The sequence below is a fragment of the Gavia stellata genome, chromosome 7 (genome assembly GCF_030936135.1).
Source record: "Gavia stellata isolate bGavSte3 chromosome 7, bGavSte3.hap2, whole genome shotgun sequence".
NCBI classification, from domain to species: domain Eukaryota; kingdom Metazoa; phylum Chordata; class Aves; order Gaviiformes; family Gaviidae; genus Gavia; species Gavia stellata.
The window spans coordinates 31,490,501-31,515,924 of record NC_082600.1 but is presented as its reverse complement, the minus strand read 5'-3'; the positions used below and the strand labels follow the sequence as shown (position 1 = coordinate 31,515,924).

At 35.1% G+C, this 25,424-nt stretch overlaps 1 protein-coding gene across 2 annotated transcripts in view; it reads right to left on the bottom strand.

Annotated features, from left to right (window-relative positions):
• The window catches only part of STRN3 (striatin 3), a 68,454-nt gene that overhangs the window by 6,290 nt on the left and 36,740 nt on the right, over positions 1-25,424 (bottom strand). Inside the window, exons 8-13 of one of the 2 annotated variants that reach the window (XM_059819350.1) lie at positions 24,714-24,824; positions 18,085-18,225; positions 12,667-12,800; positions 4,181-4,356; positions 4,001-4,048; positions 1,554-1,675 (exon numbers count right to left, since the gene is read on the bottom strand). In XM_059819350.1, coding sequence (XP_059675333.1) covers positions 1,554-1,675; positions 4,001-4,048; positions 4,181-4,356; positions 12,667-12,800; positions 18,085-18,225; positions 24,714-24,824 — 732 coding nt within the window. The remainder of the gene's footprint in view (positions 1-1,553; positions 1,676-4,000; positions 4,049-4,180; positions 4,357-12,666; positions 12,801-18,084; positions 18,226-24,713; positions 24,825-25,424) is intronic. The other variant, XM_059819351.1, reaches the window with a different exon arrangement.

The window sequence follows — 25,424 nt, the reverse complement described above, 5'->3', positions numbered from 1 at the left end:
ATATATCCCCCCCAGCCCTTCCTGTTTCAGCAACAGCTAGAATATTACACAGGAGGTAATTTTGCACCACTACTGCCAGCTTTCTCAAAAAAACCCCAAAACCAACCAACCAAAACAAAAACCCACCAAAAAATAAAAACAAACAAACAAAAAATCCCACGAAACCAACCAACAAAGCCCCACAAAACAACTATGTCCCTTTTTCCAGAATGATACACACTTGTTACCACCTCCTCTCTGAGGCACTTGCTTCTTCCCTTGAAATTCATCCTCTTAAAGATGCTTGGTCACAGCCCTTCCTTTGTACAAGGTGCAAACACACCTAATAAAATCAGCTTTCCACTTAAACACTGATGCCTAATGCTGTTTTTACTCAGTGTACTCTGCTGGCACAGGGGCATGCTCCAAAACTCTCAAGCACCGCAACAACTAAAACAAGATTATTTCTGTTGTGGAAACATTCTTATTTTCTTCGCGCTGATACTTTATAGTTGTCTTTTATAGAGGGTTTTTTAATCTATTCTCTACCAGGCTTTGAATAGAGAAGTGAGAGGAAAAGATAAATGGAAAGGAATAAAGCCAGATAAATCACTAAAATTTAATTTTGCAGAAAATTAAAAACAAGTTGGTCTTGCAACCCAAAACCCTGCTAACAAGCTTTAGGGAGGAAAAACATCGCATTAGAGCTCTCTATTTTAAAATTATCTTTGTCCGCTAAGTAGAGACAGTTCTGTCTTGAGGCCCATGAAAATTATACCAACAATCCTGCCTGCATGAACAAATTGGACCATTTTTAGTGATTAGACTATATTGAATGAATTTTTAGCAGAGTGACAGCATTTGAGCTATACATTGGTTTTAAAGGACAGAGTGTAGTGGGCTTCCTAAATCCGTGCAAGACAGCACTGCTTGCCACCCCTCCCTATCTCACTGCCACAGATTATGCAGCCTGAGTGTTGTACTAGCTCACTCATTACATTGACACAAGGGAGAGAGGAAGAAATCTTGACTTTGTTCCATTCAAACTTCAGTCTACCATGGAACTGCACCCTTAGAATTACACTAAACACAAAATGCTGATCACCATCAATGGCAGGAGAGTGATGTGCAGTTTTCCAAGCAGTTATCAGCTCTTTAGAGACATCGGTTATGGAAACTGAGATGCAAATCAGAAACATGGAACATAGAATTTGAGTACACTACCTTAGTTTTCTGAGAATTTCCTATCAGAAGAAATAAATAATCATTCAAAAATGTGGAATTTTGGTTCAAAGTAGTAAGCATGCTTCTTAAAAAAACAGAGTTATGATTAATTTTTTCTTTACTGTTTAAACCTCAGAAATTGCCAGTCTTCCCACTGCAGTTCTATACAAAGTATGTCCCCAAGGCAAGTGGGAATAAATAATTGATGTTTCCCACACACAAGAAGTTGAAAACACACAATTTAGTTGATATATGGCAGTTGCATTTCACAAATACTCTAGAAAACAGATTAGCATAAAGCAGAAAATTAATGTTGGTCATGAGTTGTTTATCTTTTGAAAGGTACTCACCATAGGTATCATACGGATCCACGTTAGGGCTAGGCATGTTCCACCACTGGATGGTTGCATCAATACCACCACTGAAACACTGTTCTCCATTGGAACTAATTGCCAATGACAATACAGGTCCACTATTGAGAGACAGAGAAAAAGAAGTTTATTGATACTGCATACAGGATAGAAGTGAAAATTAGCTACTTTAAAAAAAATTGATTGGATTAAGTAGTTTAAAAAAAAAAAAAAAATCAAACTCCAAAGAAACAATTCTGTTAAAACCTTTTCTAAGTCTCAACACATGATATCAACCTGTATGAAAATACTGGTAACAAATCAACTAAAACTATCCAAATTCAAGCAATCCAAAGAACATAATCTTATTTCTCGGAAGAAACAGTAACTAAACCTAAAACCAATGAGTTTTTACAGTACATATATGCTAATCTAATAGCTAGCTGTGCTGTAAGAGGTGGTTGTAGCCTCCCCACACCCAACTATTTTCTCATCCTATTTTAGGAGCTGACAGTAACCTATGCCCCAGTAAGCTGGTTCAGAGAAATGATCCCAGAAAGAGTACTTGTTGGCTAAGGTTAAACTTTTACTGGTTCAACTTCAGACTGTTTGCTGTGATATCAGACAAGCACAAGCTGCAGCTCAAAGGAAGCAGGAGGTCTACTCCTTTGGACACACTGCTAAGTCAGGTTTAACTGTGTCATAAAACGATATCCCCAAAATTAAATGCCTGTCTCACTTGACAGGCCATGCTCAGGATATAAGGAGTTCACTGGTTGCTTAAGTGCAGATAAGCAAACTAGAATTACATATATGAAGATGGTGAAAAGGAAGACTATTAGTTGAATCCATGTACATATCTGGCAAAATTAAGAACGAGGCTGGGCTGAAAGGGACTGTTACTCAAAGACTGCCTGAGAGGAAAAATAGTAAAATTACTGTGCTACCAGACTCATTGGAAGGCACAGGGTTGGGATCATTTCTGTATCAAAACTCCCCTAAACCTCACCTTCTGGTATTTAGTAACAAAAGCCCAAACAATAGCCCAAATTTAGACAAAGAGATCTGAAGGAGAATTCAATTGGTCAGTGACCCTCTATCACTCAAAAGAACACTTGTATTTAGACATGAGGACAAATTAGTTACCCAGCCCTAAGGAAGGGTGTTTTACACTTCAGCTAATAAGCTTAAAAATAAGACATTACATTCTATCATGTAAGTGGCATAAGGGAAGGAGGAGGATGATGATAATATGTGTAGATAACCTAATAGAAACCACTTTTTTTTTTTTTTGTCGAGGCCAGCACAGGAAGTGTTATCCACTTCCAGGCTTATCAAAGAGCTCTCATGAAGTTTACCTGCTAACTGGATCTTTAGTTATATAAGCAAAGTACACTCAAACTACTGTGACTGGCTACGGACTGCGCATTTTTGTCTTGCCTTCTTACTGGAAGGAAGCAGAATTCAAAATTAGCAATTGAAAGGCAGGCAGTAATAAAGCAGTTAATGCGAGCTGAAAAATCACTAGGACTTTTACAAGTCCCAGCTCAACTCGCAAGTTTTACTAATGTTTTTTAATTCCATTTAGCTCACCAGCACCATCTGCCACAAAGATCTCTCCTTGTTTCATACTAGTTTGTGCAATCTGCTTTCCCAAGATCTTGGGCTAGATTGCAATCAGAAATGGGAGTATTTGTTATGGTGCGGAATTAACCACCATCTGCATACAAAGCGGGCAAACTTGAGATGGGAAAGGATGAAGCCTGGGTTGACATTGCAAGAGAACTGACTGTAGCTATCAGAACTTTACTTGGGTATTAATCAACTTTTTGATTACAACAGTCATCTCACTGATTTTCAAGCTCCCCCAGACCGGAGAGGCGTATGTATGAATTAATACCCATGCCCTATTTACTATTTTAGGCTATTCCGGCAAAGAAATTTTCTCTCCTATTCTTGTTCAAGCCCCTGAAAAAATTCATAACACTCCTAGTCACTTGCTTGATCTCCCGATTTTTCATTCATTGAATTCATATTCAATGGGGGTTTTTTTTGGTCTTGATGATTGCATCTATACTTTTCTCAGACCTGTATCTGAAGATACTAGGTAAGACTAATAAATTCTACTTTATTTATCTTCTTCACATATAATATATAAAATCCAGTCCAAGACATGGTCATCACTCAAGTGATTTCATTATTGTCTTCTACAATCTCTCCTTTCCATTGCAACTAACCACACATGCCACTTTCTCTTCTTGTTTTATCATTGACTGTGCAATTCATGACAAGGACTCAGTATCTACCCATTTTTACAAAGTATAAACAGACCTTGTCTATATGATGTAAAAATAGAACACATTTGTGGCTTTTAAACTGAAGCGTCTTATGAATCCATGAGATAATTAATGTTTGATAAATTTACTGTCATTATGTCAAACACTTACATGTGGGCCCTAAATGTGTAGATGGGTTCTACATCTAAAGAGGCACTCCTGAAACAGAAAGGAAGAGTTATTACGCTACATGAAATCTCTGCTGAAAAACTCTGAAAACATTTAAGAGTTTAATCAATTTCAAAGGCATTCAAAACACAATTGACATTTGATAAAAACCCATATACTTGCTTTTTGGCAGGAACCGTTTTCTGCAAATTCCAAAGTTTTAGAGTATGGTCCTCAGAGGCTGTAACCAGCACAGGCTCTACAGGATGAAAAGCTAATGCCCGCACTCCATCAAAATGACTGCGTAGCGTATATTTAGGGTTCCATGTCTTTCGGAAGGCATCTTTATTAGCTGGCAGCTTAAAAAAGAAAAGGAGTAATTATCTCTTGGGTTTAAAAATATGAGTAACATATCTCCCCGTATTTTAGGAAAACATGCTATTTTTGATTCAGCTAATACACGTTCCATCTTAAGTTTGCATTTATCTATTAAACTGTCTATATGCATCTGTAACTCCCTCTCCGGCATGCAAGGTAGTCTGCAAATTTTTCTGTTGTAATAGTTTCTTTTGTCCCAGAGTGGAACAGAGTACAATGCTGAATACACAGACAAGAAGCCTTGATTTTCAAAAACTGGTTTTAATTCTTTTGCACAATGACACTTTAATTCTTCTTCCCTGAATAAAGATAAGGGTTTCATTGCATATCATATCCTCTGCACCCAAGAAAGAGACTACAACTGTCAAAAGGTCATTTATCACTTAAACACAATAAAAATGAGCTTCAAATCCCTAGTCAGTGGTCTTCCTCAGATGGGTAACTTGACTGAGAACGACAGGATACATACGTAATTCTTGAATACTTCTACACATGAAGGTATGTACACAGAAATAGGTAATCCAAATTTCAATACACATTTGTAATGATTTTAAACATTTAAAAATATTTATATGTAATGTTAAGTCTTTAATGAGTTTTAAATATATTTGTGAGACAATAACTCAGTTACTATCTGAAGCAATATATACAAACTTGACATTTATATATTGTGAACATCCAATTCATACTCTTAACCTACAGACTGTTAGGCTAAAATACAAAAAATTACAGCTGCTTAATATTAATTACAGGCAACTCAGAAAAGTTACCAGGAAACCTCAGACTCTTCTAGTGACTGCAGGAGACTAATTTAGAGCTTTGAATACAATTTATATTATACAGAAAGTAGACCCTTAAAAGACTACATCCCACTTGTCCTAAGCCTCCATCATAAGGAGAAATACATGTGCAGGTACTTGTCTCTTCCTCTCAAGTAATTATAAAGGGAGTTTAGAAAACGGACTTTAGTTAGATGACCAAAATCAGCAAAGTAAGAATGAATGGAAACTAATCCTATCCTCTGCCTTACACACTATTCACCATGCAATTTTTAAAGCATGTTTCTCAACTGTAGGCCAGAATCTCTCAGCATCCCAAGATACTTTCAGCAACACTATTAAGAAATTAAAATCTCTCACAGCTAATAAAATCTTAGTACCTTATACCTGTGTATGGGATCACCCGGCTAAACCTGTTTCGGAGCACAAAGGCGAGATGCAGGGAGTTGTGATTCGACTCAGCTTTGTCTCACCTTGACAAATCCTTATCTATGCAGAGATGACCTGGGGGGAGCTGCGGAAACGGCTCAGCCCGGGGTTGCCTGGACACTGCCGAAACCCGAATGGAGCCGTGAATGATCCCTTAACAAACAAAATGCCCTGAGTACCATTCCACCACTATTCAGTAACTTTGTGTGCTAGATATCACTAAATTACCATACAGACTAAGGAGCCAAGACATCAAGGCACCAGAGATAAACATTCGTGCATAAGCCTGCCCCCACCCATCAAATCAGGGAATAAAAACCGTAAGGTTTGGGCAGAAAAATGGGGAGAGTCTTTTTTTCCAAGGATACAGCTGGCCTGTAGGAGATTCTTTCCCCCTTGTCCAGGACGCTGTACAAGGTAACTTCCCAGGGATTAAGAGGCCTTACCTGAGAGAGAGGGTAAGTGATTAAGAAACATACGTATGGTATTTGACATGCTTTAAGATCGTGATTAGTGCACTCTTTTTTTTTAAGGTATTAATATCTAGTGCGCTTGTGAATTGTGTATTTAATTGCAATGGTGCATTCCTCCATTGTATCCATAAAAAAGCCTGCAATAGTGGCGTACTGGACCTGTGAGTGAAGTTCAAATAAATTGTTAATTTGAACCTGACAGTGAAGTCTTTCTCACCATCACAATCTGTCAGGACTGAAAATAAAAATCAGATCATGTAACGTATGCTGTAAGAAGTATTCTTGGACCAAATCTATATCCTGGACTGAATTACCACTACACACTCAAACTAAATTTGATTCTATCTAATCAAAATAAATAGAAAGGCTCAGACAATAAAATTTACTGTTCTGAGTTACAGATGTGCAGACATTTGCTTTTCCCTTATATTAACGTAAATTTCTGGCCTAAGCGCAAACTATGCCAAATTCAGTTCAAGCTACAGAAACTTGTTATACCAGACACGTAACCTAGATATTTTTTTTTTAATACCATCTAACAAATACATTTCATAATAAAGCATTTTCTTTCCCATCTTTCTACTTTACAGTGTACTGAATACCGCAATATTTTTTGTTGAGATTTAAGTTATTTATCACTACACTGCATATTATATACAAGCTTCATAAAAAGAGTCATCTTTTGTTTCAGGGAACATAGTGGAATTCTGGAGTTCTGCATTAAACTTGATAGATTTCAGCCCAAACTGCATATTTATTCACCTCCTTGAATCTAAAGTGGGTAAGAGAAGGAAAAAAGGAAGGAAAAAAAATTGTATTTTTCTAGCAGAGTCCCTCGATATTTTTAATCCTCATTATGTAATATATTCATCCACCTGACTAACTCATGTTGGCTCACACACTTGTGGTGGTCTGGTGCTTAGAGAAATTAAAGCCAAACATTTGAAATAACAACACGTGCTAAAATTAACCATTGCTATGTCCTAGATTAGACAGAAGACCTTGATTCTCTGGGTGCAACGTGCATTCACACCACGCTGATTTCTGTTACAGTTGTGATGAAGAGTCATTGAAGAAAACCAGATCTGAATACAGTGGTCCTTATTTTTCAAAAAAAGAAAAAGAGTTCATTAAGTCTTTTTTTGTTAAAATGGCTGTTGCAATGGTAATGTCATTCTCCGCAGTTCAGAGGAAATCTGCTAAAACGCAAGGTACAGAATTTACAGAAGTTACAAAAACCAAGGTACATTTCCTATCTTAAGTATAGCGTTAAAGCCTTAATTTTTTAAAACAGACTTGAACATCTTGGTTATTCTGGAAGACACCATGTACACCCTCCTAGAAATCTAGTCATATATAAACCAATTTTTTTAAAATTCTTTTCCCCAATCCATGTTTCCAATGAATCTTGACATCCTTACTGCAAGACTAAGAGAACAACTGACACATCTTTAAAAAGAGATCCTTACAACCTCTAAGAAAAAAAGCTAACCAGTAGTATATTTCCAAAAAACTCCCACACCTCTCAAAACAGTCAAGGACTTGGAAAAAGGATTTGCTGATTACAGAAGATAAATGTGAGATACAAAATGGGCCAGAGGTATAATGGAAAAGAAATAAAACGTGACACTGTATATCAAAGTTCTAAAATGTGACATCTCAAAAGCCTCTTAAAACAGAAGACATGGACACACTGCCCCGTTGAGTCTCAATGTTCTACTGTAAATGCCAAAAGATAAGAGAAAGTCATGAGAAGACAGACTATGGAACCATACAGCTTCACTAGCTCCTTCTCCCTTTTTTCCTAAACTTTGGTGGACTTTACTAAGCAGGACCAAGAGGGATCAGCTGAATCCTTGATCCTAGTCCCCTGTCAGCAAACAGCCACAGGGTAGATGCTAAGAATAGCAGGGTCTACCAAAACCAAGAGTTGTTGCTCCCCCTCCCAAAACCACCCACCAACACCCAAACAAAAACTCTGTCTAGGTCAGGATACATTAAACACTTTACATATCCTAAAAAACCTTTATCACAAACTCTTCTTAAACTTAGAGCAAAATAAAAAAACATACAAACCATACACCACAAGAAATTGCTAAACAGACTAGAAGAGCAATGAGAATTGGAAACGCCTGCTTTATAATACTTGTTCAATATAACATAATAAAAATCCCTTTTTGCCTTCATTTTGTTTGTCTGTATGGGAACACAGGCAAGCAACCTATTCATTCTGCCTTGTAAACCACCAGCAAACCAGACTGAAAGAAACTACACCCGAGTTAAACAAACAAAACCCTCCCAAACCCCAAAACACAACCACACAACCCAAAACAAAAGACACAAGGAAAAGAAGCTCTTCCTTGCACCTGAAATCAACAGAATCCTTACAGCATAGTAAAGAGATGTGTATTTCCCTATCTCAATCAATTACTCACTGACAGCAAACAGAGGAATTAGAAAGCAATAATTAGTAACTGTAGTCAGTCTTTTAATGTTTTAATGTTACTTTTTTCTTGATAATGTTGTGACTGATTGGAGATTTCCAAATTTAGATGCTCCGATAAACGAGGCCTTTCCATTTTGCAGCCAGTCCTACAGCAGAAAACCACCACCATCCTGTGCAGCTATGGAATCCAAGAATATACAAATGGGAGCATTTGATTTGGTAACAATATTACTCCCTCAGGGTACAAACAACTACAGGCACTGAGGTAAATATAAAGAACTATAATGGCTCACACAAACTATTTGAAGAGCATGGACCTATTGGGAGCAAAATGCAAGGAGTGGGAATATTAAGTGTTTTGGGTTTGGTTTTTTTATTGTTTCACTTAAACGTTAACTTAGTTTAACATTATCTGCTTATCTGGTGATTTACTGGAAAAGGAGGTGGCTTCAGCTAAATTCATATGGGCATGAAATTAAGATGTCCTACAAGTACTCTATTACAGATACAAGGTAAGAAATGGTCTTACAGCACTGCAGACCCACAGTTATGTGGAAACAACTTCAGAAATTAAGAACTATCAAGAAACTTTTAACCTGAAGGAACACTGTGATGGATAACCAATAGCATCTGAATTTCAGTCTCTTCATATCCATGACAGGACAGATTCCCTTCTTAAATAAAAACATCCAAAAAATCCTTTCCATCTGTGTTATTTGAGTCTTTGTTTACCTTTCCTGACACACAAAGTCAGAAGCCACCACGCATTTTTCAGATATGCTTTAAAAGACAGCAGATATGCTAAGAGCCCTGGGAAAGAAGGACTGGATAAAAAGCAGGGAAACCAAGTGACAATTATGGTCAGTTGCTTCTCATTCCTACTTGATGAATGATCCAGTAAGAAAGCAAAAAACTTACTTCTATCTTTTGTCTCCTATATTAGCCAGGTATTAAAGCATGAGATAACCTCTTCCCACACACCTCCCAAACCAAGCTGTAATTAAAGAGCCTCCAATGAAGGGTCTCGATGAGAAAATTTTGAAAATCTAACTACACTGAAACAGTAAGATCATCTTCACCTACAGGATCACTGACACCTTCAAACCTTCAACAAATTTGTGAGGTACTGCCTTCTGCTGCAAAATCCTTCTTAGCTCAGGCAGAATTTCATACTTGCGTATTTATCACCTCTATTCTCTGCTTTACGATTCCCAAGAGCAAAGGCAACTCCCAAGTTCTATTCTGCATTGCGCTTTGCACAATAAAAACTGTATTGTCAGGTTTGTCACAGTACCACAAGATTCTCCTGAAACCGTTTCATCAGTTGGTGTCAATTATATCCAATCATTGTAATGCTTCCTGAGCTTTTCTTGGCTCACCTGTAAATACTCCTCCTTCTTGGAATAAGCAAAATGGCTACACACTGTTTTATGAAGAAGCCATATATTATATTCATTTATTTAAGCCATATATTATATTTATATATATTAAAGATAACAATATATTGCAAAGTTGCAATGTTGCAGTCAAACATGACATTTTCCTCAAAACCAATCTTGCTTCTGAAAGCCTCTCACAGGCCATCCTCTACAGACCAACTTTCCCTACACTACTAGAGTTCTGAAGGAGACATCACAAATTCCTTCTTTTACATCAAAGACATTCTTGCAACCTCTTTAGCACAGAAAGAAGTATGGCATGTATTGGCCATTATGGCATCAGAATATACTAAAGATTGCATTATTTTGATCTAAGATGCTTCTAGCTCAGCATCGGCCTCTGACAGCAGCTAAAAACAACAAAAAATGCCTAAGAAAAAGTACAAGACTAGTGATGCTTCTTCTCACTGTTCTTCCAGAATGCTATCTTTTCAGCCCAGGAACTTCCTGTTCCTTCTATGTATATAGTAATTCTCAATGGAGAGCTAACTGGAGAACAACAGATCATAATAATCTATAATAGAGATATAGAGTATTCTGCTACTACTGGAGTTGTACAGATACTGGAATTTATGCTATTAATTATGATTGATAATTATTCTCATGACGTTAAAAATAGCCAACCAAGAATAAAGCCATGCAAAGTACAGTATTACAGACCGACCCTAAGGGTCACCATACTAATTAGTCCATGCATTAATTGTCCAGCACACAGGCTGACTTGGGATTTTGGTGGGCAGAAGAGGAAAGAAGGGTGCTTAACAAATATTTTAGATTTTTAAAAGAAAAAAGAATCGGAACATTCTGTGGTTACGAACATGTGCCTTAAGAGCCAAATGTTGTCACGTTACCTTTATAGATTTAATGAAGGGCAAGTGTGACCCACCAGACCTTGATACTTCAAAGTTCTGAGCTCAGGGATAGGCCAGACATAGAACACAATGCAACTGCAAAAACTATTTGTGATCTAATCTCACAAGTGCAGCTGCCTCGCTACTGAAAGTATACCATTTAGGTTTTTGATGCCTCATATTTACTGTCTTTAAAATGGGAGTAACACTTAAAAAAATTAATCAATTGACAAGTTCAGAAGCTTGATTTGAGATTCTAAACGGCTTTAAAATAAATATTTTTCCTCATGCAAGTTAGCATTAAACCAAACTTATCCTAATTCTTCAATGAAGATACAGACAGGAACATTTAGAAATTATTCAACCAAGTAAATACAACACTATCTAAAACAAACCCCCAAACTATTCAACTTCATAATTCCCAGGGGAATTTACTACTAGTTAGGAGTAGTAGTTAGGAATACCCAGTTCTGGATGTTTCAGATTTAAGCTGCCTTAAAGCATTTACAATTGAAGCTTTTGAAAAACTTCTCTTTGAAGTCCACTTGTTCATAGATTTTATTGAAACTTCAAAAAAAACAAACAGTGATAAATTTCTAAGCAATTGTACATGACCCTCGATCAGACACATTTTACGTGTCATTACATAACAGATTTAGCTAGACAGAAGGCAAAATCCTGAGAAAATTAAGATGCAAAGAGCTGAAATCGAACTCTGATATTAACTTATCTGATTTCCCAGAAGTGTTACGTCATTTGAAATGAAACAGACGACCTGAAGATTAATCTTTACTGTGAACAGGATGATATATTACACAAATTTAGAAAGTACTCCAAATATTTAAAAAAGCTCTTTCATTTATTTTTATACAGTTCAGTAACAGAAGGATGGATAATGAAAATTTTCATTTGTTATTCAGGAAATAGAACTATATAACATAACACCCTGCAATAATGGAGAAAAGTAAGTATTAGCTCTTACTTCCTTACAGCTATTAATAATCCTACCAGTTATAAATACTGAAGGACAACTATGATTAAAAAAGGTGTGTAGTCACACACAAGTATTTTCGGACCTTGTAAAAAACCTATAAATAATTTATTCTTCACTTTGCAGATTCTAAGATTTTAATAAAATCCCTTGTAATGGTTTCCAGTACAAACACCACGTATCTAACTTGAAAAGTTACAGAAACAGAGAGGTACTTTACCAACAACAATAATAAAAAACCCCACAACCCAAAACCACAAGACACTTTAAATACAATACAATACAATACGTAAGACTTACCTGAACATTTCCCTAACCAGCCATCAAATGTTACCAGCCAATGAAAAATTCATATAACACTATTGGTAGTAGCTTAATGAATATGGTCAAAGGAATGTCAGAACACTCTGGATTATAATAGAAATACATCCTAAAAGCTTACATCTGAAATATACTACTATATACAGTCTATGCTGTTAACACTACATAAACACAAAAGGGAGAACAAAGAAATAAGTTAATATCAATATTTGTGTTTTATGCCATGTCTTCTCAATACTCCATATCAGTGTATACTTTCTATTTTTGTTCAAGCAAATTCACGTTAAGACATCAATCTGTATTCTATGCCATAACACATTCCCCCAGTGACAAAATCTGAATTAAATTATCTACATACAAAACAAACAGCGTAATCTCAATTTTGATTACCCAAATTACTTAGCCCATTCACAAAGTGCTCCCTCCTCCTCCCAAGTAATAGTTTTTGCCAATGAAATCCCTGTTCTCTGCATCTGTAATGTTCAGGGTGGAGGAGAAGGGACCCAACTATTATTGATTAAATTAAACCGTATGAAGAATTTTAAAATAAAATTGCACTTACATCATAACTATAGTCTGCATCATTTGTTACTGTCAAGTCTGCAAGGTCTCCAAGGCCCAGTACACTTAACAACACATCATCAGAACCCATAATAAATGACTTGCCTCCTCCAGGTGGAAACGTTATTGGCTCAGCTACAAAGAACAAAACAGTTTCTTTAAGTCTTAATGTAATAATTCAAACTGATGAAAAACTGCATTATTCATCACTTAAAAGCAAAGCAGAGTTTAGAACTGAACTTGTACGTACTATGTACTGCCCCCACAAAAAAGAGAGCATGACAACACGCACACATGTGCAAACACACATACATATATTAAATAAACAATTCTTGTATCATGCTTTGTCATTTGATTTCAACTTACTTTACATATATAGTATACAGCTCAATACTACTGACAAGTGACTTGACTGACGTTACTTTACATTGCAATATCAAATGTACATCCCAGGTGTCCAAATTCTCAGCTAAATATTTCATTCACTACACCATGCTATCTGCCTTCTATCCATTTGCAAAGAAGTCTGGGCTTTATACTAGTCAAATATCTCTACTTGCATGTGTAAGTATTTTTTATCTCTCTTCTATGATTTTTTTCAGGAGATTAAAAAATTGAGAACATCTGTTATTCATGAATTCCCTCTCTTATATTCTCAGGATGCTTCTGGATTCTAATTTAAAATACACTTAACTGATATTTATCTTTGCTAGCTGTGTCTTCCCCAAATTAAAATGGAACATTTCTGTTAATTATCATTTAGAATGAATACAAATTATATATAACTATTCATTCTCAATTCACATCTGAAAAACAAAGTTTCAAATATTCACCCATATTCCTTATACTCTTCAACAATTCTATATATCTCCTTCTACCCACAAATATCAATTTAGTAGTAAGGAACAGGAATAAAGGCTTAAACATTGTATTATTTTAGCATATTTTAGAAGCTGCTTTTACTTTATCACTATTCCCTTCCGTGCAAAAATTGGGACACTTGTTAGTTGGAGTACTTAAACTTTAGCTATGTGTGAACTTCAGCTAAGTCTAATCACCTGCAAAATATGTTAAATCATATTTGACATCTTTAAAAATTAAACTTCCTTGACTTTTGGATTTCATTGATTTGGCAGAGAGAGTTACGGTCTCACTTTAATGCCACCCCTTACCTCTAATCCTCTCAGAAAAACCTTGAAACTCAGAGAAAATGAAGTTTCCAGCTCTGAAAAACATCCATATCCTATTTTTTGTCTTACAAAAATAGTTCCAAACAAAAGGACTAATAATCAACACATTCCTGTTCCAAACATGCATCTTTATCACCACTATCTGAATGGTAACCTAGTTATGTTCCACTCCAGCTGAAGAAAAGTAACTAAGACCAAGTGTAAAGTTATAGATGGCTGGCATCATTGCTATGGCTACGCTAAGAGGAGCCAGCCCAGCTAGATCAAGAAAACCATTTCAAGAATAAAACAAGTTCTAACACTTGAGAACTACTGTACTTTTAAAAAATGTAGCACTTGCACAGGCAACACAACTGTTTGTGAGAATCTAAGAATATAATCTATATAAGAATAAAGACTGCTGTTCCTACAATTGCATAAAAAGAGCAAATAGTATTCTAACTATGCACAATCACCTCTTTTCAAAACATTCACAATCCATACAAAGGTCTTGACTCATCAGAACGCTACATTAAATTAACAGCCCAGAAGAGCTTACCATGTCCTTATATGAATAAGCTTTTCATTTTCATTAATATTTAACTAAAACTTACAATTTAACAGTCTATTCCAAACCATTCATATTTCAGAAAAAGCCATATTCCTAGAAAACACCTAATTATTTTCCATGTTCCCACCTATTTCCCTTATTGTTGTTTTTTGGGTTTGGGGCTTTTTTTTTTTTTGGGGGGGGGGGGGTGGTGGTGGTGGTGGTGGTGGGTGGTGAGGGGATATCCAGTCATCCATGCTTATTAGATGAAATCAGAATTTCTAAAGATTGCTTTCTTAGTGAAAATGTCTGAGCTAAGTGAGATACAAACAATACTTTATATGAAGCAAGAAATAAAATAAAATCACAAAAAATTCTCTGAGACAACCTAAACTGTGACATACTCAAATGAATAACAATTAGCCCCTCAATTACTTCAGAGACCAAGTTTTTCTTGGTTCTTTTCTGACAGAAAAGATTGGGAGAAAAAAAAAAAGAGGCTACAAAAGAAACAGAGGGGGTTTTAGTGTTGTTCTTGTTGTTGTTGTCATTGGTTGGTTGGTTTTGTGGGTTTTTTTGTTGTTTTTTCCCTTTTGTTTTTGTCTCCCACAGAAAGACTCCAATACTTTTATTTGGAATTTCCAAAACTGGCTTGCCTCTACTGTCTTGGCAAGGTCCTAGCCTCCCAAATAAAAGTATCCATTTACAAGTCAAACCTCCCAAGTCATTATAGAACAGAGCTGCTGATCACTGGAGAAAGGAGGTAATATGCTCATTTTAAACTTGAGGACACATTCCATCTCTGTTGTGATGCTGTGAAAAAATGGTTGCAAGATGTTTTTATAAAAAGAAAATGCAGAAAAGTAATACAATGAAAGATGCATGATGTTACAGCTACTAAAAATAAGACCCACAACTCCGCATATCAAAAACATTTCATCAATATATACAAATGATAGTTAATAAATTACTTATTGAATGCTTCTCCTCTTTAAAAAAAGTCCAGTTATTTTTCTAACAGACACAATACAATATTATCCTCACAGCATAATATATATGTTTAACTGAGTTTGCAATCAATAAATACCAAGTAAAAATGTAAATGATAGTACAAGTTTCTTTGTAGGTGAAACTAGGTGAAAAAAATGCAATAATTAAATATTTGCTTGGCCAATCCTAACCAGTACTTCTTACCCTCAAGTTCTTGACATCATACATAATTAAGTCAAAATCAAGCAGTAATATTTGTACAGACTGAAACTGCTTTAATCTCTAATCAAATATGTATGTTCATATATGCTGTTGTTGTCTACTATAGGCCAGGAACATCTTTATCTTGTTTTCCAGAAAGTTAATACATAGTACACCAAAAGCAGCAGTTAATGCCCAAGCGATTAGCTGTTACTGCTATTTTTTTGTCATTCTATAGATTGACATACCCACAATCAACAGATATTAAAAAAGAAAAACAACACATGAAAATAATAATTCTCTGTACAGTACATTGGATGGAGAATCATGCTGCAGTTGAATCTGTTTCTGGAAGCCATGCAGTATGGTGAAATGGAACCCCCAATTTCTTATGGCCAAAACTATAAAGTGTAATTACAGTATAACAATTTTCTCATCATATTTAACCAGGCACGTGAGAGTGAAAAAAAACAAACCACAAACCAAAAAAACACACCTTCAGAAGTATAAAAGATATACTCCCAGCCAACTAAAACCATAGTTTACTTTCTGCCCTGAACCCCCTCCTCCCCTCAAGAAAAAAAAAGAAAAAAGTGAGCTTAATAACACTTTGTTCTCTGTATGAAAACAAAAATATCAACCACTACCTCAGAACTGTAACACTTCAGAGTGTAGCATAAACGTTATGTGCAGTCAGAAGTACATTATGGCTTGGTAACATTCATCAGCAGAGGCTAGTGTGTCCCAGCAAGAATGCCTAAAGTGGTCTGCAAAATACTTAGCTTTTAAAACACAGCTGAAGGAATTCAAAAGACAACACTAAGCTTGTTTGCTTGCAGCTTTGTACCACACGGTACAAACTAAAACTTAAAAAGCCATATCGTATTTAGGATAAATTTTGCTGTTTGATCAGAAATTCTGCACTCTAATATTCAACTTTAAAAATTATGCAGAAACCACAATTAGCAGATATGATGGTAGAGACATTCATACTACTACTCTTAATGAATAAAGCCCAAACTATACTGACAAGCTGAAAACATACGAACACATTAAGTATCGTGAAAATATAATCCTGAAGGCACAGTTTATTTGAAAATAGCGTGAACAATCTTTACTTGAAGTGTAGCAGAGTGTTTGTGCTACAGGAACCAGGCAATAAAGTCGATCCCTATCAAATTGAAATTTAGCATCTATTTCTTCAGAAAGATTGTTTTGTCCAATATTATTTTAGACGTAAAGTTTCTAAAAGAGACAACAGCTACATGGCCTGTCCTTAACAACAAACATCTGTGCTCCTTTGCACATGTACGGCCTAAGAAAAACAGCCTAAGACAGGCTGAGTGAACTGTAACTGTAGGGTCCCATGTCCTTAATACCTTAACAAGGCTAAAAGGCAACCTAAAGCATGTAAATACTAAGCCTAAATACAACCTAAATGTAAGTCCACAAGTTTTAGCAAATGGAACTTCACCAGGAGGTTTTTCAATTGCACTCCACAGGTAAACTTGATACTGGCTCATTTTTAAGTCGTAAATAAAAACAAAGATGAAAGGGAAGGCAGTAGAAGAGAAGGTGGAAAGACAAACAGTTTTGCAAAATAACAGTTTGGGAGAGCAACAAAAAAACCTCCCTGCAAAATTTCTATTTTTCTGCTTCCCTGACGACAGGCATCTGTGGCAGCAGGGGTGAAGGAAGAATAAGACAACCAACAGATTATCAGGACCAGTAATAATGCAAATTCTTTCCACTTATGGTATAGCTGATACCATGCCAGGGCTTATGGGTCAGAGATCATCATAAAGGAGCCAAATACTAATTCAGCTGAGTATTTTGAATGAGTATGTTCTGAGTAGAGGACAGAATTTACATAACGGTATTCTAATCTCAAAGTTAATACAAGGAAAATCGTCCCTTTAAAACAAAAAACTTAAAGCTGAATACTAGATTTTGGACTATTTAGATAATAGTTTGCCACTAACTTCCAGTGCCCGAGATAATCCTGAAATTGAAACCAATACTTTGTCAAGAAATAAATAGTGTCTTTGTACACTTGTGTATATAGACCAAGAGAATTTTAAAAAAGAGAACATTAAACTTGAGGAAAAGAGACAAATTAGTCTCACACATTTTTAAATTTCACTTTAAAATGCAAACTGTGTATCCAATGTTAATACTCACCTTTTTTCTCCTCAATCAATAACACCCTATTTGTAAAAGGTTTTGCTAATGGGGGGGGTCTGCAAACAGGGATTTAATAATGCATAGTTTCAGAATACACTGCTGTACCTGAAGTTGTTTAAAAATACTTATGAAATAATGGTGAGTTACGATAAGCCACAGAAACTCAAGCCATGTTCTCATAAAACCATTTGGGAAGAATTGCAAATAAAATAAAAATGTGGCAATCTGCAATTGCATTAAGCTTTATAGAAGGGACAGTAAATTACAGCGTGTGCTTTCTAACAGAAATCTCCTGAAATATAATAAGTAGCTGAATTGTTTGTACCTTCCTCTGCTCTTGCACCTTCATGATCAGTCATTCTAGAAGAGGGTGACCTAGATTGATTAATGATTCCTGAAGGGATGTGGGGTATCTCATCATCGCCCAGATCAGCTATCATGTCGTGAAGTTTTGTCCTGTTGACTCCTGTAAATTAACGTCAGCAGCAAAGATTCATTTGATTGCTACCGCTTGACTTGAGTGAAGTCTAAAAATCCATTAAACTAATTAAACAAGAATAATTACTGACGGGACCTCCTTAAAATAAATACAGTGCTTTGCTTTTGTCTTTGCATATTAATAAAATTGATCTTCTGGAAATCAAAAGAAAGATTTAATACATCGAATCTGAAAACTACATGCAAACAGTTTTAATTCACTAAATCAAAGAATAACTCCTTTGTGTTCTGTAGATCTATTCTACAATTTCCTGTGGGAGAGAAAAAAATATCATCTTACAGCCCTACTGAGAAGTCAAGCCAAATGTTAAAAGAACATTAACGATTAAACAAAATACATATGAATGGAACATTTGCTAATAATATTATACAACTTTAACTATACTAAACAATTTAACACTGAAAAACAGAGTGCAAATAAAAAATAAGCTTAAAAATGAGGGGAAAAGTACAGACAACTCATAATGGGGGTGCAACAAACAATTAACTTTCCCTGCTTTTGAATGGTACTTAAATTGTATAAAATGTTTAAACACAAGAGCAAGAATGCTTCCATCACTGTATGAAACTGCAGATGTATATTACCCTTATTAGACAAGCATGCCTCTAGAAACAAAGCATACTGAATTATATGTGCATTGAATTCATGAGGTAGACACTAGCAAACAAGAATGGTATGTTATAATTAAATTTTTTTAATTAATAAATTCATTCCTGCTTCCACCTTACAGCTTGCATGTCAAAAAGTCAAGCTTCAATCATAAAGTGAAATTCAGTGATAGAATGTCTTTAAAGAAAACGATCCACAATGATGCAAGACATAACCAGCTTTTAATCAATAAAAGAGTCCTTCCTGGGACTGCAGGCAGCTATATTGTAGAACATTTAAAAAAAACCCACCACCCCGTCCCCAAAAACTATGCTTTTAAACTTACTAAAATATAAGTGTTTACAATCTTTAAAAAGGCATATTAGAACTTAAATAATTTTCAAATATGTCCATTTTTTAGTAAAGTAAGCATTAGGAAACAATTTCTTATACTCTGAGGTGACATGTACCACTTTTATTAAAAGGAAATCAAAACTAAAAGCCTTCATGCTCAGGAAAGTAAACACTGTAATTACAGATGACTTATCAAAAGCAGAACTGTTCATTTAAACAGTTAAACACTAAAACACAATCTTTCAAATAATACCTGATCATTTCAATTTTTAGATCTTACTGGCAAAAATTGGTTAAAATTTATGTGTTCAAAAATAAATACCCATCAATAATTGAATTCCCAGGAGATAATGGAGACTTCTCTGGAAAGAGGCATGACAATGAAAAACATTTCTGGAAGTAGAATCATTGCAAAAGTATACCACACATACCCCAAGAGGGATGCTATATAACTATTCTCATTAATACCTGCAAAACTTTCATTTTGCCATATAATATGGAACACACTGCACTTTTTTTGTGCTTCTGACATTTTCCTTCCTTTCTTTTACAGAACAGTTAGAATTCCAATTAAATCTATGAAGGCTGCTACCCAGAAATTGTCTGAAAATAAAAATGGCTTCCAAAAGTTTCCCTTATGCAACAGAACAGATTTCTTGAGTGGTTAAGTTTCATTCCACTCTCATGTAGAATTGAGCCTAGAAACAAGCGATCTCAGCTAATGAAGCGAATGTAATATAAGAAAAATGAAGAATGTCTCTTCTGCACCAACACTTTTTTTTTCTAATAGCCCCTAGACTGATAGGATTTAATTACAATGGTACAATACTTAATTGCAGTCAGCAGATGAGATCTCACATAAAAACAGTCATTCTTAAAATGGCCAGGTCTCTACCATATGGACCACAAAGCCTGCTTTTGTCTTTATTCCAGTTGGCTGTCAGCACGCCACCTACAGTGACCAGCAGCAGATACATTCTTGAAGATATTATAAAAATGACGTGATAAAAGTCATGACTGGTATCCTGAACTGTATAAGTAATATACCTTTTGCTTTCCAGAAGATTTGTCTTCTCCATATTGAACACATGGATGGAAAATGTCAAAAATGGCTTATAAACCCTTACTCACATCCAAACTGAAAGTATGTTTTGGAGGTGCTTTCACAGCAAACATATGGGCATGAGAAGTTTGTCTCAGAGCACACTCAGAAGTAACTGGAAGTAGTCCCCCTGCTCTGCTACCTTGAACCAGCCGGTCATTTAGTATATCACTGATTAGGGGACTGTCAGCCTTGTCTTTCAATGGTTTTTTCAGTCCTTCAGGCATAACCTCAGAACAGCCCTCAATCCATCATACAATACACAGAGAAACTTTTTCTGAAGTTTAGAAAAGAGCAGCTGCCATTTCCACAACAGCTCTGTATTTCATGCTAAAAAATGTCAATATTCAAGATTGCAGAGTCTTCTGTGGTGGTGGCACAAATTTCTAGTTTCAAGTAAGTGCCAAGCGTACCTCTATATAATTGGTGAATTATTTTAAATGTTACAAAGGTATTGTTAAGGAAAAGAATGTGCTGTCTCTGCATAAGTAGCTATGTTCAAGGCACAAACTGGATGACTGTGTTGTATCCTCATGAAAAGACTAGAACAACAACAAAAAAGAGTAAACATGAACCTGTTATGAACAAAAGCAAAACACCTGCAATCCCATCTCAGTGTATCCTCCTTCAAAAGTGAAAAAGGCAATTGAATATTTAGTGCTGAAAAGTTGTAGTCAGAGAAGCCATAAGCAGATTTCTATTAGCTCCAAGATGTCATAGCCCAAGTCTGAATATAACACAGGGATCCTTCTACATCAACAGGTTATGCTAATGAAGATGGTAAAACAGAAATCTGTTTTCATGCCTATCAACTACTACACTGTATTCCCAGAAATCAAGGCTAGCAAAGCAATTGGGACAGATACTGTTTCATAAATACAGAACAATTAGACTGAGGAAAGAGAGCAGGTAAATAAAAAAAAAAAAAGAGAAAAATTAAGGAAACTAAGGAAAAAAAATCAGTAAAATTATCTTCTTTTTAAATTGTATGTGTACTGTACATCACTGTTAAGATGTGAGAACTATTTTTCAAATTGCTAAGAACACATTACTCTGACCTGACAGTATGAAATGAGATATGCATCATCTCCACTATTGGGTTTTGAAAATATGACAAACTGTATCTGAAAAACAGTCATCCCCTGATTTACCTGCCAAAATTGATCTTACCGAACTTGGGCAAGAAACTGGCTTTAAATTCACCATACTATTGTAAAAGGTAAGCTAGTTTTGTAGAAATCAAACCTAACTCCTTATCTATTTACCACAAGGAAGTCCAGAATAGGTTGCGGTGGATTTGCGCATCTTTTTTAACATAAGAACTCTTCAATAAACAGGTTTTGGGTTATTATACAGCTGATATTATAAAGGCAATTAAAGTGTAGGGTGGTTTTTGGTTTGATGAGGGTTTTTTTTTGTTTTGGGGTTTTTTTGGTTTGGTTTTCTTTTTAAAGATCCTTTCGTAACAAAGTAGTATTTCCACATAACATGGTGACTATCATGACAGAAAAAAAAAAGAAAGAAAAAAGTATTACTTTATGAAAACATATATGCTGACAGAAGATGACCCAAATTAAGGTGTTCTACCCAAAAGAAAATAATGAATGCAGACTACGGAAGTAGCAAAATAGAATCAAATCTACTTCTGTTTACCTATTGATATCTACATTTGGAATGAAAGTTACCATACCCGGGCCAGGGTTATGAAGACCCTGTTATGAAGATAACAGTCTAAGCACAGATTATGGTAGTTACCAGATGCACATCCAACAAAAGAACCCGTCAGAATGTCTGCCCTATTATGCTGTTCTCAAAGTACTGCAAGAGGTGATAGTCAATGCACATTTATTTTATCTTTATGATGATATATATACTGCCATGCATATAAATTCTGATATTCCTCGAAAAAAATTCTGATAAAAGTCTGACCATACACTGAAGAGCAACGTAAAAGATGAATATTCAGAATGAAATTAATGAACAATCAGATTTGAGAAGCAGGAATAAAGAAGGCCTTTGACATATTTTCAATCTCAGAATGTTAAAATAGCTGAGGAAAAAAGTCTACGAATCAAATACACAGAATTGAAAACAAACCTGTCCAACCTTAAATGCATATTTTTACTGTGTGTGGAGTTCTCATTCAATTAGCTCACTGATTTAGAGGCCAATTTTTAATCAGAAACTACTACCATGAACATGACTCAAGTGCAGAATCCCACAAACCACCCTGTAAGACTATCTATATGAGCCCAGGGTTTCCCAAAGGAGAATTTAAACTTAAAACCCAGAAGTCTGAACAGTGACTTATGTGACCTCACAGCGTTTTGACACACAGTTGTCTCCTAAATATTCTCTTATGTGAACATAAGCAGGTTTCAAAATTACTTTAGATGAAGAAAATACTTCTTTAAGTTTTGACAGTGGAACACACATTGTCAAAAGACAATATACGTCACATAATAATCGATGGCCAACATGTCACACCATTCGTGGCACAAAACTTAATGTTATACCATTTGCAGCAACTGAAGTAAAGTGGACAGGAAGGAAAGTTTTGATAATAACGTTGCAAAGTTAAATTTTGCAACAGGACATTTCAGATAGAATAATTACTATTTCTTTTAAATGATGGTCACTACCGATTTAATCAGCAATGTAGACCATTAAAACGTCAGTTTTTGACAAAGTAGTTCTTTTTGATGGGTGAGAATTATATTCCTCTTCTGGAAATTTTAAGATTTACAGATGGAAAACAAAGAAGATAATAGAAATTCTTGATTGCATAGCAGCCAAGTAAGCAACAAGTGCAGGAAAGAGAAATCCTTTCTAGACAAGCCAAAATAATGCCACTAAAACAAATTTAGAGGCTTGAAGAGTTTTTCATAGAATTTATAATCCTAGAACAACACTACTTGTCCCTGTTTTACAGCTACTTACCTTGTACAAGTCAGAAAATAAAAACTAACCAGTGTGGTGGGTGCGAAAAAATTAGAATCAAAACAAAAGTATAGTTTCAAGAACTTTCTGTATGCAATAACCTAAAGGCACAATTTGAGAGAGAAATATAAAAATCCCCTAAATAATTATTCATTGTTTGCCAAAATTCAAAACATTTGCAGTTATTTTGCAGCCACTGTGCTTCCAAAAGTCTAAAATGTGAAGCTTAGTAAGAAAATTTCAAATAAAAGAAGTCTACTTTAGTATTAAAGGAAGTTTCCAACCCTACAAAATACTTCATGTGAATTTGGTGTCAGCTGCTGATTTACATGTTAAATGAGGATACCCATTAGCACCCAGATTACTACTGTAAGTTCTAATCAAACCAAAGACTACGTAAAAATCTTTACTTCAAAGATTTTATATTTGTATGTGTATGTACATGCAAGTGATGCAAAACTGCTGAAAAAACAAGCATGCGCTAACTGAATTTTAATTTGTTAGATGTTACAAAGTAAATTCAAATCTTAATAATTACAGAATTCTTCACGAAGTGTTATATTTTACTATCACTTAATTTAGTTAGTGCACATTCATACAATTTTTTCAAATCAAGGAAAAAAAATATTTTGTACTAAATATTGCGAGAAACTGTTAAAATATACTTTCAAAATAAAAACACTGCAATCCAAGGAGCTTCTCTACAGTGACACTGATTTAATGACACTTTGTCCACTATGAGCTTTGTATAGCTGATGACGTAAGTTACAAAAGTATTTTTACCAGGTACTTCAATATTGAAGTTTGGTTTAACTTATATAGTTCAAATAGGTCAACTGGTCTGAAAACTCTTTAAGAGTAAAGAGGTGTCAACCAAAACGTGGTAACTGCACAAAAAAGTGAAGGGTACCATAAAATAAAGATTATATCCTAAACAAAGCCACAAAAAAGTTCATATTTGCATTACAGGCATTTTTTAATTCTTACTGCCTTACATTGTAAACATAGTTACAAGCCCATAAATACCAATTGCAGCTTGATTCAAGCTCATGTTAAGAAACAAAAAAAAAAACCCACCCACAACAAAAACCCCACCCACAACAGTACCATAGTATTACACTTTAAGAAGCAGATAAAGTTTAAATTTTTAAGAAAACTTCTCAGAGTAGGAATATCCTTAAAATGCCAGTTACTCATTATTTTTTTACACTCACATTTCAAAGCATTTAGCTCTCTTTACCTATTTAACCTTAAATTTTTATGTGTCTTCAACATTTCTCATGTAGGAAATGGCTGTCAAAGGTTTTGACCTATTCACATTCAGCAGGTAGAAAGTTAAAGTTGGTTGCCCCCGTTACAGAAAACGATGCTTAATGAAAAAAACAAAAAACAGAACTTGTGAGAAAAAGATGTCTTCTATATAGATAGGCAAAAAAAGCGTTGCATTACAAGATTCAGAATCTGCACTTACTCTTTACCCCTTTCTTCCCCTTTCGTTCCTTCTTGTACTGTTCCTTCAGTTTACTTATTAGTCCCTGGTCTACATCCCAAACCTCAGCAGTTGGGGACAGGTCATCTTTGTCTACATGCAGCATATTATTAAAAGAAAAAAAATCAGCAATTGGCAATGCAAGCTGTTGGTGATTTACTATCATAGCTGTATAAGAGCATTAATAAAAGTTCTTAATAAATCTTTACTTTAAAGGTGCAGTCTCAGTTTTAAGTTTACAAAATACTAAGTCTCATTTCATACAGTTTTCCAAGGCACTGTATAGTATCAGTTACATATTTGAAAATTGTATGTTAATTTGTTACTAAGGAGCACACAAATTAAGCTTCATAAGTAACTGTTTATGTTAGATACGTCAAAAAATACATAAAAATTCATTGGTGTTTAGAAACAATTACTGCATCTTTAGAAAGACAGTGTTAAGAAATTATTCAGCCAGTGTTGAATAAGCAAATAAAAGTATTCATGCTATATCACTCATGAAAATGCAAGCTGAGTAAGTCAGTGCCAGTTTATTCATGAAGACCACCATGCATCCTCTCGCACTCATTCTACATGCACAAGAAAGAAACCTTGGTCCTACATATAACCAGAGAAACAAGTCTATAAATACAGCTTTTTACATAAAGATGAAGAGAAGTTATTCACATAGGTGGATAAATTGACATCCCA